A 16,558-nucleotide genomic window follows, 5' to 3' on the forward strand; every position below is an offset into this window, starting at 1 on the left:
GGCCCATCTGCCTACCTTTGTGGTTGAAGATGCCTTCCATCTCCATGCTGCTTCTGGAGTGGGCGATGCAGAGGGACCCGCAGGGCACCAGCCCTTCCGCTGCGGGGGACCGGTCGGTGGTTCGGACGAGGCACCAGTCAGGCTTGTCATGTGGCCTCTCTAGGACTTCCACTGTCTGGCCACGACGGATGGTCAGCTCGTTGCTGTTGCACGCCGTGAAATCGTGGATGACCACTGTCAACTCGCACCCACCGGACAACTGCAAGGGAAAGCAGCACATGGAGAGGTTTCAAGCCGTGTGCATTTAAAAATGCTTCTTTTTGGGGGTGGGGGGGTGGGGGGGAGGGAGTGCCTCTTGTCTTGGCAAGTTTCTAACATTCCACCTGCCAAAGAGGACTACGGACAAGGACCAACAGGCAACTTAACTACGCCAGCTTTCCCCTAGGAGTAGAGAGTGAGTGTGCAGGTTCACTAGGACAAGATTCAAGTATTTAACAATGAAAATCTGAGCTGGCTGAAACAACAGCTTTGCACTCTAAGCATTCCCACAGTGTGAAATCAATGTGGTTTGCTTTACCATGCTAAGATAGAACATGGGACCGAAAGATTCCATACACCAATAACTGGATTCTTTCAGTATGGGGGTAGGTGATCTCTGATGGGCCAAGACACGACGTCCACCTGTGGAGGGGTTGGGGCACGCTAGCAGACAAAGCACCGGGGGGGGGGGCAGACTGCTGGGTTGTCCTCGGCCAGCCCTGCTTGGAAGAAAGCCCTGCCTGTTGCCGCCGTCTCCCGTGCCCTTGCCTTCAGCGGGGCCATCACTGCCTCAGCTGCTTGTGAGGAGACCTGGCCCCGGATCCCAAGCAAAACGGCTGGTGTGCTGTTGACGGCACGTGTGCTGGGGATTCTTTTCTGGCACTGCTGTGGAACTATTACGGGACGTCATGACTGTATTCTGTTGACCTAGAAATAAGGGTTTTCGAAACAACCGCTTTCAGGACTCTTTCCTCTAACGAGGGTGAAGCAACATCGGATCAAGTCAGCCCATGCACAAGCTCAAACGCGATGCACCACTGCAACTCCTACTGCGGCTGATCCAGCTATAGGTGCGATGGCATCAATGTTATGCAGTTTGACGTGAAGGAAAGAACATTCACAGGATACTTCCAAAGTCTGATTCAATGACGTTTTCACATTAAGCCCCCAAACCCCAATGCCCCCCCCCCACTCCAGTGCTCCACAACTACCCTGAAGGCACAGAACGCCCCAGGAGGTCTCTGTAAGCACAAAGGACAGTCATGGGACCTGGCCAAGCAAGGATGAACCAAAAAGGATGGGATAATTCCTCCCTTCCTTGTCCTCCTCCTTGCAAAACCTCAGTCAAGCTGTCTGGTGTTTCCCCCGCCATTTCCCATGACCGCTGCCTGCTCGTTAATCCTGGCTGTACAAGGAGGAGAGGTGGGGGGGGTGGCAAAGGGGAGGCCTTGGGGGGCTCTCATAATGCAGGAACATAAATCAGTGGACACCGTCAAGACACAGGCAGGAAGTGGTCCTGTTGCTCCTACCCGGTCTCTCCGCTCCAGTTGGGAGGGGAAACACATGGCCATTCCCACCATTAGAGATATCTGGGGTCCCCCCCCCCCTTTCTGGGTTTTATTAGCTCTCCGTCCGTCAGTTCAAAACTATGCCAAAAAGGCGGGTGGGGGTGGGGGCCAGGGAAAGCTCTTGAGCATTTTTTTGGCACTGATTTATTTTTACGGTTCTCCCTCGACTGGAGTCAGAAACAATTGAAAACAGCTGCATGCCTGAGGGGGTCTGAGAAAAAGGCCTTTCTGAATCCGCATTTGACCACAAAGTGTCCATTCTGGGCCTCTGTGGGGGCCGGGGGAATCCTCCCTCCCTCCACCTTAGCAGATGTTTGGGAGTGGGCTCCAGCACACCTCTCTCTCTCTCTCTCTGCCCTTGGAACCCCCCCCCCCACACACCGCTCTGTGGGTCCCCGCTAAGCCAGGAGCTCAATGTGGGGCCAGGGCGATAGTGGCCCTACTCACTGAGCATCCTTTGGGTTAAGAAGGCTTCGGGACAGGGCAAGTATCACGTGTGCATCAGTTCTCTGGTCTCTATGGTCAAAACAACCTCAATAAACACCTCTGCTTGAAAAGCATGGAGCTGCGGTGGCTCAAGTGGTTAAGACGCTGAACTGCAGGCTGTGGAAGGTCGGTAGTTCAGCAGTTCGAGACCCGAGTGCGCCGCATGATGGAGTGAGCTCCCCTCTCTGGCCCCAGCTCCTGCCAACCTAGCAGTTCGAAAGCAAGAAATTGCAAGTAGATAAATAGGTACCGCTTCGGTGGGAAGGGAACAGCGTTCCGTGCGCCTTGGTGTTTAGTCATGCTGGCCACATGACCACGGAGACGTCTTCCGACAGTGCTGGCTCTTCGGCTTTGAGATGAGCACCGCAACCCTAGAGTCGGATTCGACTGGCTTTCGAGCAAGGGAACCTTTACCTTTACCTTTGAGAAGCATGAACCTCACTTGCAGAAGGGTTGGTTAGACACGTCTTTTCTGCAACCTCGAGAACTAGAAACTTGCCTTAAAAATGCAAGCCCCCCCCCCCCGTTTTTTCCTGTAGGTAACCCTTGAGGAGATTTTATTCCGTTTGTCCTGAAGACATGTGCTTCACACATGAAAGCTCACACTTTGAAAAAACTTCCTTGGTCTTAAAGGTGCCCCTTCCTTGGTCTTAAAGGAGCCCCTTCCTTGGTCTTAAAGGTGCCCCTTCCTTGGTCTTAAAGGAGCCCCTGGACTCAGACTTGGCTCAGAATTCCGTGCCAGGCCGGAGGCGCCATGTTCTGCAGCCCCACTGTGCTCCTTGGCTACACAGCAACTAGCCAACAACCTGTGTTTTCCAGCTGTCTCACCACACAGGCCCTTCTTTCTAACACAACGAATGGAAAATCTTGAGATGCACTGGCAGGGACGGAGTTGGATGCTATTTCCTTGACACACAGGAATTGCCCACTGACCGCTTCTGGGCCAACAAGATAGGGTCTGGAAAGTGGGGGTAGGGAGAGAAGGAAGCATTATGGAAACGAACCCTCAAAAAATCACTTGCAGGTATTTCTTACCCACCTTCCAAGGAGGAGGAAATTGCATAAAAGTTTATGAGAAGGCTCCTATTAAAGACCATTTCAAAGCGCTTCCCGTTCCCTCTGAGATTCTGTGCTCTGAAGGGACCGTATCAATGCAGAAATCCTCTGCAAATGGATTTAAAAACATGATTTCGTGGCTGGGAGCCATTTGGATGACAGATGGAAGCAGAACCTTGCTTAGTTAGTGGTGGACAGACAAGTCAAGAACAAGAGACCAGACGAACATCATTTTAAGGTGTGGATGACTCTGGACACCTCTCTTCAGAGACCCGTCCTCTGAGCAAACCCGTCACAGCTTCCGCCCTCGCTCAGCATCTTTAACTGACACAGTGGAAGGTCTCTTCCCCGTCACTCATTCCCACAATACATTCCCATATAATGGCTCCCAAAGTTGAACACTGCTTGAGGGCCACTGAAGTTTGTGTTTAAAATCCTGGTATCCTGCGTGTCTGAGACATGTAGAAACAGGTGCCCTTTTTAAATGCTCTCACAGGGTTACTATTTAAATGCATTTCCCACATGGTCAGTCTTCGCCTGACCTACTCCACAGGCTTGCTTGTGAGGGTAAAATGAGGGGGAGAGAAGAGGAAATGTGCACTTTGCCTTGGAGGAAAGGTTAAGAAGGCTCTACGACATTCTCCTTCTCTGGGAGCTGGATCAGAGGGCAGTCTTGGCCAGCTGCCCACCATGACCTATCAACTCCCCCCCCCCCCACAACCAAAAAAAAAAAAAAGAATGACGAGGACAGTTTGGAACCTCCTAGGCTGGTACAGTTCTAGGAAGGTCGTCTTCTACTGTCCCACAGCTGGGATGCAGTCATGTGACAGAAAGAGGCGTTAAAGTCTCAGAAGCTGCCGGTATTAAGCGGGGATCCTCTCTGATGCTGGGTGACCTCGTTTTGCTGCCCCCGCTGCTTCCCTCGGTGTGCATCTAAACGGAAAGGTCCCTGGGGACCTGTGACCCACTGGCCTGGTATTGGGGTGGGCCACTGCCTGACCCATTTGCAGACTTGATGCTTGGTCACTATGATTCGGCCTCTCTCCTTGATTTTATTTTGCTCTCAAGAATGCAAACCTTCCAGCAAAAGTAGGGTTGACCCTCCCGGGCCCCAAGGATGCCAGGCTCGCTACGACCAGGGCCAGGGCCTTTTCAGTGGCAGCTCCTTACTGGTGGAACGAGCTCCGGGCCCTGTGGGATCTTTTACAGTTCCGCAGGGCCTGCAAGACGGAGCTCTTCCACCAAGCTTTCAACTAAGGAGCCGCCCTCACTATTACCATCAACGAGCCCGGCCCTCAAACATGTGACCTAGACCATCGAGTGACTCAGGAAGACCACTGAGCTTGTAAACGTCCTTAGCACGCCATGATCACTAGCACCGTATGATGTTATAAGTTCCATCTGTATTGCTTTGTTTTAAAATGTTTTTATATGGTTTTAGTGGTATTTTGTGCCAACGTTGTAAGCTGCCCTGAGCCCGCTCGCAGGGAAGGCGGGGTATAAATTGAATAAATAAATAAAGAAGACACATGCCTTAATTCAAAAGGTGGTGAATGGCACATTTCTATCACCCATAAATCTGCATCTCTGACAAGCCAGGGCTCTCTGGTACTTTAGCATTAGAAAGAATCAGGCTGCATTCCAACATCATGATAAATCATGACTCGCTTCAATTGGGGTTCGCACAGGAACCAGGCAGCCTATCAGACACAATGCAACACAGGCTGGTTTGTGCATCAGCCCCAGCCTGCCCCCTCCTTGCCGCTTTCCTGCCGTCCCTCCCTGTCCCGCTCCCTGCCAGCCACTAGCGGCCCTGGGTTCGTTGGCCTTTCGGCATTCGGGCCGCAATTCACCAGGGTGTGATCAAACCACCACTTATGGCGGCACGTCAAAAGGCTGCCTTCGCCACCTTGTTGAGGAAATCCCTGAAAAGGTGGGCCCAGGTCTGTCCCATCTACTATAACCAGGACACGACCACCTTCCTGCCTTCAGCCTGAACAGGATCAGAGGCTCTTTGGGGAAGCAGTCTTTGCTAAGAGATTGTAAAGGTCTAACACTGTTTATTTTTTGTACTTTGTTACTCAGACTTCTTCGTAAGAAAGACTGAACAGTTGTTAAAAGATGTAAATTAGTGAGTGAGTTATACGATCCCCTTAATTCAATTGTTTTAGGCTAATTTGCAAAGTCATCAGGTTTCACTTAGAATTCCCTTCCATAGCCAGATAGGCATTAAAACTCACCAACAAACCAACGCCCCTCCCTCCCTCCCTCCGGGTCATTAATTGCTTCATTCAGCAAGATTTAATAACTGGGTTTATTCCTCATTTCATTTTTAAAAAACCTGCTATAAAATGCATACGGGATTTAAGTGCTATAAAATGCATACAATGATTTGGAAGGAACTCACTGGAAGTAAAATATTCCATAGCTGCATTTCTCAGACTGGGGCCTGGGGACCCCAAGAGTGTTCCAGGGGATCTGCGAGTCTTTTGTTAAATACAGAGGACAAGCGATGGTTCTGCCGCCCAGCTCACACCCTCTGCTCTCTACTAGGCACGGGGGCTCTCCCTCAGGGACAAGAATCAGCTTCCCCCTACCTCAGAGGACAGGAGCTCACAGAACGGCCACCTGCCATCAGCTGGCTTCCAGAGAGCTCAGGGCGCCAGCCAGCCAGCCAGCAGACCTGGTGAATGGCGGCTGGTCACCAGTACTTGGCCCTGAGCGCTCTAACTGGTTGAGGAGGTCTATTCCTAATGCAGTCATTCCAGCACAAACTGAAGCTTAATCCTGACACGACATAAGTGTCTCTGGTGAGTGGAAGGTCTCACCTAGGATTTAAGGTATCACCCATTTTGGATGGGGCTGCATTCACCTTGAAGGGACAGGCCTGCAGTCTGAGAGTGCCTACTGCTGGTTAAGCAGGCAGGAGGTGTGGCCAGGAGTAACTTTTACCACCTTCTGCTGGTGAGCCAACTGCAGCCTTTCCTGGGCAGAAAAGATCTGGCCACTGTGGTGCGTGCCCTGGTGGCATGAGAGGGGTCCAGAAACTTCGACTGGTGGGTCATAGGGGCCCTATTACTCCAGTCTTGGCCCATCTTACAGTGGCTCTCAATTTGTTTCTGGGTATAATTCGAGGTATGGGTGCTGACCTTTAAAGCCCTATATGGTTTTGGACCCACAGACCTGAAGGACCAACTTCTCCCGCCTGACCAGTACGGTCATCCTCAAATGCCCCCCGTCTGGGATTGAGTGGGTGGCACACCTGAGAGGCGGCCTTCTCAGTCACGGCACCAAGACTCTGGAACTCTCTGTCCCCAGGGAGCGCCACGTGGCCCCTTCCGCTGCCAGAGGGTGAGGAGGACTTCTCTGTTCCATCTGGCACGTCTTCCGTGACCCCTGTTCCCTGGCCAGTGCTTCACGGGTTGTGCCGATGTTTTTGCATGTATCTAAGCTCTGTTTTGAATTGTTTTAATCATTTGTGCTTTTTTGGGGGGGAACAGTTGATGGTTTTAAAATGTGACTGATTATGTATGCCAATGGTAGTTTGCAATGTAACACTGGAAGCTCAGGTGTTGTGTGACACCAGTCTTCTTTTTTAATTTTTAGGAGTCGTTCTGACAGTTTTTCCAGGCCCCTTCCAAGCCCCATTCAGCTGTTCTGTTCCTAGAACAGTTACAAGAATGGGCACAGTAATAAGACCAATGAAAAAAGGAAAAAGAACTGTGACAATTTAGCGCTTGGTAATGTATTCATAAATCATAATATACAATCACAGAAAATGAGTAATATATATAGTAATAAGTAATATATATAGTGAATGTAGACGGTGGTCTCCGGAATGGTGTGCCGTTTCGACAATGATCTTCTTCTGAACAAGGGTGTGTACCTTATCAAATATAACAATACAAGTCTCACCGTCTACATTCACTGTATATATTACTTATTTTCTGTTATTGTATATTATGATTTTACCGAGCGCTAAATTGTCACCGTTCTTTTTCCTTTTTTCACTGTTCTAGAACAACCAGGAACTGTCTTGTTGTCCCTCAGGTCACCCAATCAAGGGGCAATTAATTCAAAGGTGGGCCAGGGCCTTTTGATTTATGACAGTTCTACAGACAGCCTCTGAGATTTGACCTGGTGGGCCAAATACAGACAGCAAGCATTTTTCTTAAACTTGCTTTGAGAGAGTAGCTGATTAATACCTTGCTATCATGTTTCAGGAGGGAAGGCCCCCCCATGGATGGTATGCTAGCTTACTACACACATGTTGAAAAGGGGCTGTCTGGCTCACGGTACCAGTGAGAGTGTCAGGAAGGGTTTGGAAGCCAGACATTTTTGGAAGCCATTTTTAATCAAAATGGGGATACTGAGATTGCTAAATAATAAAAAACAGGGTTTCACTTACCTGTAACTATTGTTCATACTGGGACTGCGAATGAACAGGCCCCGCCGCAGAGAGGTTTTCTTCTAGCTAAAAGTCACCAAGGGGGGGGGGGTGCCCTTCCCTCTCAGAGCCATTGCAATATATTTCCCGCCAAAACCAGCCATGTGGGTCACACGCTCTGTGGGGGCAGTGCCCCCCTCCCCTCAGTTCTGCCTGAGCCACTGTCAGCAAATGCACAGAAAACAACAGAAACCTCACAAGAGGGCAGGAGGGAGGGAGGGTGTGCCTGCACAGACGACAACTTGATGAACAACAGTTACGGGTAACTGCAACCCTGTTTTCATCTTTGTTCGGCTGTGCAGTTCCACTCTGGGATTTTACTAAGCTGCTCACCAAAGGAGGTGGGGAAGAGCTCTCCATCATACCCTTGCCCACCTCTGCTTCTCTCCTGGCTTGCCGGTCCAGTGCCTGGCGTTTAATGAAGGAACGCCTTTAAGGGGGGCAGTGGAAGAAGCACGCGGGGTCTGGTCGGGTGAGCGTGGGTACAAAGAGGGCATCCCAGACTAGCTTGATCACAGCAAAGCTTTATTGCAGGGGTGCTTCACCTCCACCTGGCCTGCAAAAGACTTGCTCTGCTGATGCCCACGGCCACACTGCCGGGGCTTCTGCCTTCAGGAGCTTGGCGCACGTACCGCCCGGTCTGCCAATGGACAACACAGCGGAGGTGTTGCCTGCTTGAATGAGAATATTACTACTCCCCTGTGAGGTGCCTGTGAATGAACTAACGGCGTATCTTACGGCTTTCAGTTCCATAATGTTAATAGGCAATTTCTTTTCCGGTGGTGACCAGGCAACCTAGAGGGTGAACCCTTCACAATGAGCACTCCCACCTGAGAGGCATCTGCGGTCAGGGCGACATCGTGCTGCCTACGGCCAAAGGAAGTGCTCACAAATAAATTACTATTGTGGGTCCACCAGTCCACAGTCCTAGGTACAGAGAGAAATTGCTCTGGTGAGTGATTAGAAGGTTTAGAGTGGGACAGGAACCAGAGCTCTAGAGGCTTCACAGAAAGCTTGGCCAATAGGAGAACGGTTGCGGTGGAGGCCATCAAACCCAACAATTTCTGAATAGAGCTGGCTTGTTGGAAGCAAATATGCGAGAGGGTGTGAGTCTGGATTTCTTCCAGTTAACAATCAAATCCAACTGTTGGCAGATCTCGAGTCTCAGGCCAGTTCAATCTAGGAGTGTATCCCTGGAGTCTGCAACTAACAGCCAGTCATCCAAATAGGGGGAAACTGTGCATCCCTGAAGGCATAAGGAGGCTACAACGGGGGCCACACCTCTCGTGAACATCCTTGGTGCGGCTGCCAAAGCAAAGGACAACATGGAATACTGATAAAGCCTGCCAGCATAACAGAAGTGGAGACACCTCCTGTTATGCCAGCATAACAGAAGTGGAGATACCCTATAGTCCTGATGTACTGATAAGTGAAAGTAAGCATATTGTAAATCAAGAACAGAGGAGCCGCGGTGGCTCAAGTGGTTAAGACGGAGCTGCGGTGGCTCAAGTCGTTAAGATGCTGAACTGCAGGCTGTGGAAGGTCAGTAGTTCAGCAGTTCGAGACCCGGGTGCCGCAAGACGGAGTGAGCTCCCGTCTCTAGTTCCAGCTCCTGCCAACCTAGTGGTTCGAAAGCAAGAAATCACAAGTAGATAAATAGGGACCACTTTGGTGGGAAGGTAACAGCGTTCTGTGCACCTTGGTGTTTAGTCATGCCGGCCACATGACCACGGAAACGTCTTCGGACAGCGCTGGCTCTTCGGCTTTGAAACGGAGATGAGCACCGCAACCCTAGAGTCGGATTCGACTGGCTTTCGAGCAAGGGAACCTTTACCTTTAAATCAAGAACAATGAACCAAATAGTTTCTTTTAATAACTGTAACTCTGAAAGCAGTGAAACCATCTCGAACGCCAAAACTCACAAAAACTTGTTTAGGTTCCTTTGGTCTAAAGTGGGCCTAGAACCCCCATCTTTTCTGTCCACTAGAAAGAAGTGGCAATAGAAGCCTGATGGGTGAAGAAAGCGAGAGCACCGCTCCAATGGAGGTGGGGGACGGAGTCACTCCCCGCAGCAGACACTGAAAGTGAGGCAGGGGGAAAAACCTCTAGCCCACATCCCCTTTCCGCAATGGACAGGACCCACGTGTCATTAGTGAGGGACTGCCCCTGGCCAAGAAAGGGCTTCAACTTCTCCCCAAATGGAGGAGGGGTTGATATGCAAGGACGTTCTGGTCAGAACAAAGGTTCTGTTTGTTGTACCTGGGCCTCCTCAGAAGGGTACGACGGGTGCCCGGTCTTTTGCCTAGAAGAACTTCTCTTGGTATAACACACTGGCATGGTGGGAATGGGTCTTTGGGCAGGATACGATTGGCTGGAACTGATACCACCGTGGATGTTAGAAGGACCTCTGCCTAAACTGTGACAGGGGGCAGAAGAAGTGATTCCCAAGGACTTTGCTGCCTGGTGATTTTTTTTAAATCAGGGGTTAAAGTTTCATCCGTTCTCTCTGCCAAGAGTGTAGCTCCTCCGATAGGTAAATCCTCCACTCGAAGCCTCGTTTCAGAAGGCAAAGCTGTGACACACAAGTAAGCACGCCCAGTGCAAGATGGCAGAAGAGGCTGAATCCGCAGTGTGACAAGCAGCCCTCGTCTGCTGCTTGGACAGCTTCACCGACTTGGGATGGCAGAACTCCTGCCAATGATGGTCTTTTGTCTTCAGACAAGAGCTCTAAGTATGTTGCCGTCTTCTGCCACAGGAAGAGCTGACACGTGCTCCTAATGGCCTGAGGGTTGGGGACTCTGCGGTTCAGCCTGGCTGAGGCAGCGTCCTTTGGATCCAAAGTGTCTCGCTTCCTCCCTTCTCGATCCGCAGAGGCTGAGTGGAAGGACTGTCGCCCCCTGAGCTGCATCTCCTCTGTCACCACAGATGAAGGGGGAGGGCACGTAAGGAAAAAAAAAAGTGGAACCTTCTTGCTTGACTTTGGATACGTTTTCTGTACATCTAGTTGCAGCGGGGTGGGCAACTAGGAACGGAGGCAGGAGCCACGGTGAGGGTTTGCCAAGAACGTGGAGGCTGAGGTAACCCGGGATCGAACTGGGGCACCACCGGTGGTCCAAACGCACTCCAATCAGGCAAGCAGGCAAGAGACATAGAATACAAATATGCTTGCCGTGGAAGGGAAGGAAACGTTTGGTGGCCATGGGATCAACATGGATGGTTCTGCTCTAAGGGGCTTCGGATCCCTCAAAGGTACTGGATCTGAAGGAATCTCTCCTTCAGAGATGCTGCGCTGGAAAAGCCGAGTCGGTGGCTGGAGTCTTCGGCAGTTCCACAAAGCTGCCCTCGATTTCACGTGCTGTGGCTGGGACCAAGTGTGTATGGTGTCATTTTGGTGTAGTGGTTAAGTGTGCAGACTCTAATCTGGGAGAACCAGGTTTGATTCCCCACTCCTCCGCTTGCACCTGGCTAGATGACCTTGGGCAAGCCATAGTTCTCTCGGAGCTGTTCTCTCAAGAGCAGTTTGTGTCAGAGTTCTCTCAGCCCCACCCACCTCACAGGGCGTCTGTTGTGGGGAGGGGAAGGAAAAGGAGTTTGTAAGCCGCTCTGAGACTCCAAGTGAAGAGCGGGATATAAATCCAATCTCTTCTTCTTCTTCTTCTTCATTTTGGATCCAATTTCAGTTTTTCTACGCATCTGATTTTGGATTTTGCCTTCTTAGGTGGTGGTTCCAAAGGGGCTCCTCAGAACCCGTGGGGAAGGAGAACATCACTGTGAGGCAGAGCAGGAGGTGGAAGGAACCGAAGCCAGAGAGGATGGCGTCGACATGCCGTCAGCTGGGGTCGCTTTAGGTGGTTCATCCACAGAAGGCAGCACCTGGGCCCAGAAGGGGGCTTCAGCCTCGATGCTCTATCACTCCTCGCCTTTGGCGTGCGTTGCTGACACCTTCTAGAGGCAGACACACAGCCTGTCCCTCACCCAGGCAGAGGGGGCAGTGGGCACGCTCACCGGGAAGTGGCATCTTAGGGGCTACGGCGGGCACGCTTGTTCAGAAGTGCCCCCTGAGCCCTTTCTCCGGGCAGCTCTCCCAGGCTCCCGAGGCCAGAGGCCTCAAACAGGGTTGCCGCTAAGATTTTATTTTTCATTTCCCTGACTTTCCCTGACCAACATTCAAATATAACCACAAGTTAAAAAATGAATAGGTCAAGGCTCCCTCTAAGCTGCGGAGTCTTCTTGTGAGCAAAAATTCTACTTCGTGAGCTACCGGCATGAAAGTTGCGAGCGAGCGATTTGGCTGCTGCATACATTAGTTTGCCCCGGAGCCCTCCTTCTGAGCTAAGACAAGAATGTGTGAGCTGGAGGCTAAAAATCTGTGAGCTAGCTCACACTAACTCAGCTTAGAGGGGACACTGGTCGTATTGCATTCATGCAAGGTAAGGTTCCACTCTACAACTACACAGGTCTCAACTGCAAAAATATTCGTCAAAGAGATTCAATATCAGCTTCTTTCAACATTAACTGCAGCAACATCTGTTTTGCAATTGCACCAAAAATTACACCAAGATACGAATTTCAGTTCAAGTAAACTCTGAATGCTAACAAATGACGTGAAATTTTCGTTATTGTTTTAAAGGTACACTAAAAATTATATAAACGTTCTATCTAAAATGGTTGGGAAAGGGCATCATTAAGTTCTACTTGTATCCTGCTACTTGTCTATTCCAGTTGCCACAAGAACAGATCAGGCTGTTGCAGCAGCAGGTCAAAAATCTGCTGTTTGAATATATTTTAATCTGAGACCGATTCCACACAAGAGCTGCGCCGCCGTCACGCCTCCCTTTGCCCTGCTTCCATTGGTCAATTTCCCACTCAAAGCCGTGCGGGCTGCATTTTGACCCACGGCTTCGCCCAATTTCCCCCGCGGTTTTGTGACCCTCAAAAAACAGGATCACGAAACCGCAGGGAAACCTGGGTGAAGCCGCGGGTCAAAATGCGGCCGTGCAGCTTCGAGTGGGAAACTGACCAATGGAAACGGGGCAAAGGGAGGTGTGACGGCGGCGCAGCTCCTTGTGCGAAATCAACCACAATTTCCCTGACTTCAGACCAATTTCCCTGCCTTTCCCTGATCAATTTTAATTCCCCTGCCTTTCCAGAGAGTGGCAACCCTGTCAAAGGGCAATGAAAGGGTGAAACAGACCCCTTATTGGGCCTGCCGGCAAGGCCGCCTCAGACTTTCTTCTTCTTTTTAAAATACAAGTCCCAAACAACCGTCTCAAAGCCTGCGAAAAATCAAGCCACTATCAGTGTCAGATGGCTAAAAGCATCAAGACATCTCTGCCTGGTGACAGATGAGAAGCCTCTCCTACATACCAAATGTTCTGGACAAGCGGCTGCGGTCTTATGAGTCATTTCCCTTCTTGTCAGCAGTAGAAGCATGGAACGGCTTCGTCATTGGAGGCTCTGCTGTGTACTTCTCTACAACCAGAGTGTCCCCCGCATGCCCACGAGCACGCAGCCGAGAGTCACTTGCAAGCTCCTGCCAGGCCTGACGCGCGCCATGCCTGGGAGAAAAGGTTATCTGCCTGGAACCAGTTGGCTAACTGGTAACTGCCGTTACGTTAAACTGAGAAACAAAACAAAAAGGTTACGAACTACCCAGACATCTTGCCAGAGCCGTGTAGTGGTTAGAGGGTCAGACTAGGACCTTTGAGAGACAGGTTCGAATCCCTACTTGGCCATGGTACTCCCAGCCTAAGCTACGACATGTAGCTGTTGTGAGGATAAAATGGGATAGACGAAGGTAACGTCAGGTGCTCTGGACCCCACTGGGGAGAAAAGCTGGGCATGTAAATGGCATAAATAAATACACGTGTTCAGCTTGTGACTCCACAGATGGCCCTCCTGACCCAGGAGCCTGCCCCAGGCACACACACACACACACCCCAGTTCTCGCCCTCGTGTGGCTCTGCACCTCACTCACTTAGGCAGGCCGGAATAATTTGTGACTGTTTCCGAGGCCTCTGAACCTGAAATAAATGAAGGAGTCTGGGGAGGGTTTCTCACTGGCTCAAGTCTTGCTTGGTCCCAGGCCAGCCACCCAAACAATAGCACTGAAGGGAATTAAAAGGCCACAGTTCTGAAATGATGGTTTTGCAAAGCAATCTGAACAGGGCTAAGTAAATAAATAATACTGCATTAGAAAATATAAAGCTCCCCCCCCACCCAAACATCTTTGTTATGCTCCTCCCTTGGCTCATAGCTGTATCTATCCAGCACTCCTGAGGACACACAGAACAAATAGCCTGTCCTATTCTGAAAACAAACTCTTTTGCCTGAAGGTCCTGCATTCATCCTGCTACAGCGCCATCTACCGGCCCTGACAGCAGCGGAATTAAAAAGGGACAAACTCCACCCCCCAATGGAAATGGTGTACCAAAACAACCATCTCACTTTCTGTACCGCACTGCAAGCATGGAACTGGCTAGCCATAAGACCAGCCCAATACTGTGTGGGGCTATCTGACAGATGTGGGCTTTGGAATTCCCGGAGGCAATATATTTCTCAGAAGAGCCACAGGCCCCTGGCAAAGTCCTCGTAGTGACAGGCCAGGTCTGTGGTCAGAATATTTACGATTGCTTTCCCCAAGTGATGACATCATGACCCACTGGCAGAATTTGAAAACTATCTTTTCCAAGGACTGCAGCAGCACTGCAGCATCAGCCCTTCCCGGACAAGGCCGTATCATCCTGTAGGTAATGGCCATGCTGAAAGAATGAATCGGACACTGCTGGCTATCTTATGAGCTTTGCCAGAAAAACAGAAGGCCAATGGGAAGAGAACAAAGTTTAAGTCCAGGGGCACCTTTAAGACCAACAAAGTTTAATCCCGAGTAGGAGCTTTGGGCTTACACATTCCATTTGGGCTAGTTTCAGCAGGCCCAGGAGAAAGAAGCCCATGTGCCAGCATCAAAATGTTCCCAGTCACCTGGCTTTACAGGGAAAGGGAAATTACGACTGCAGAATGCGTGGGGCTGCCCTTGCCCCTGGAGCTTTTCTGTGTCTTGCTACAGTGTGTGTATTGTTGGGCTCATTATAGAATCATAGAATTGGAAGGGACCTCCAGGGTCATCTAGTCCATCCCCCTGCACAATGCAGGAAATTCACAAATACCTCCCCATCCCTACACACTCACTGACCACTGTTCCATGCCCAGGTGATGACAAAAACCCTCCAGGATCTCCAACCAAAAAGGGTTCTTCTGGGTGCAATGGGTTCCCTCCCTCTTTTCACTGTATTCATGCCCTCATGATCCAGTCTTTCTCAGTAGGAAACCAATGTGAACTATTTAGATGAGGAATAACAACAAGCCAGTGAGGTGGATTAGGCTGAGTGTGTGTGTCCAGAACAAGTTCACCCCGCACATTTCTTTTGTAGGCTGGGGATTTTGAACCTAGACTTCCCAGATAGTAGGCGGATACTGACCACTATACATTGCTGTCTCTCTATCTTTGCACTGCCTCATAGGAACTGTAGTTATTTCTCTGGGAAAGACTATAGTTTTGTAGACAAACACATGGCCCTCAGTCTGTGTCAGGATATGTTCTTGACCAGCACACAAAGCAATTTATATACAAAACCTTGCAATGCTCAGCCATTTCATGTTTTCCCCTGGGTCCTAGGCTCAGAATACTGAGCATGAGATTTCTGTAATGAATGTCAATAAATCAAAAGTAGGTTTGCAGCTTGCAGTTACACACCTGAACAGCATACTCAAGATCGCTATGGCACAGACATTTTGCTGCAATAATCCAGAGCAAGAGGTGTCAGATATCAGAAACTGTTAAATAAAATATTGCAAGAGCGCTAGTGTTTTAAGCATGTGTTTGTCTGTGTCCTTTATAAAGTCTGTATCTCTGCTATCTGGCATTACATTTTATGACACGCATGGCCCGGCCCAACAAGGTCTCATTTGTGTCAGATCTGTCTCTCCTAACAAATGAGTTCGACACCCCTGCCTTATGCTCTTCAAGAAGGAATTGCTGTTTTCCATCGATGAAAAGACAGCTTTTGCCTCATGCTGAGATTCTCCACACAAATGCTGTAATTTGGGGTTTCTCCGCTTTGTCTGGGTACTGTTTCCCCTTTTCTGATGTTTTTCTCAGCTTTTCAAATAACGTCTCATCTGTCACATGGCTGTCCTTTAAATAAGGCTGCATCGTAGTCTGCAGCGGCAGGTTTTGTCCCAAGGCAGCGTCCTACTTTAGGCCAGAAATTGCCTTTTGGGAGGCAAATCAGATTTTTCTTGTCTCAAATCCAGCAATCTGACAAGGAATTCTCGGGGTAACTCTTGGAGTTCCTGTACTGCTTTTGAGAGCTCAAAGTACAGTCCGTTGCATCTTTCCCCTGATAACAGGATCTCATCTCCTTTCCCATCCAAATGACTCCTCAGACTGAATCCAAGAGAAACGGCCTCGGTGACTCGCAGCCTCGCTTTTGCCAAGCCTCCCTATGCCTTTGCAGGAGATGAGCGGGACCCAGATTCCCACGAACCGAGGACACTCAGGGAGCAGTTCTTCCCTACCTTCCCCAGTGGTGACTGGGGGTGCAGGGACCCTTCGGCGCAACCATCCTTTGGCACAGGGGCTGCAGCAAGGAGGGAGGATCGGACTACACAACCCCCCTAAGCTCTCGCCGGGACGGGCGGAGGAGGAGGAGGAGCCTCCATGCTGCCCTGGTACCGGCCTGAAACAGAGACCCTGGCCTGGGACGGCACCTCGAGGGGAGGCTACTCGGGGGTCATACGCAGGGGTCATTTCCCGCAGGAGCGCACAGGAGCGGAGCTCCGGCAGTAAAGAGCCCAGGGGGCGGGCACATGAAACAAGCCCCACCCCCTGCTCCCAGCAGCCCTCAGTCAGAGCCAGAAGCAGCCAGGTAAGCTGCAGAGCCCCCCCCCCAAAAAAAACAGT

At 50.4% G+C, this 16,558-nt stretch overlaps 1 protein-coding gene across 1 annotated transcript in view; it reads right to left on the minus strand.

Moving 5' to 3' along the window:
• TRIO (trio Rho guanine nucleotide exchange factor) overlaps positions 1 to 16,558 on the minus strand; it is a 236,019-nt gene that overhangs the window by 98,971 nt on the left and 120,490 nt on the right. The window contains exon 33 of the mRNA XM_015416185.1: positions 16 to 259. Within this exon, the coding sequence (XP_015271671.1) occupies positions 16 to 259 (244 nt within the window). The remainder of the gene's footprint in view (positions 1 to 15; positions 260 to 16,558) is intronic.

Source organism: Gekko japonicus, unplaced genomic scaffold (assembly GCF_001447785.1).
Source record: "Gekko japonicus isolate JY-2015 unplaced genomic scaffold, Gekko_japonicus_V1.1 scaffold502, whole genome shotgun sequence".
NCBI classification, from domain to species: Eukaryota; Metazoa; Chordata; class Lepidosauria; order Squamata; family Gekkonidae; genus Gekko; species Gekko japonicus.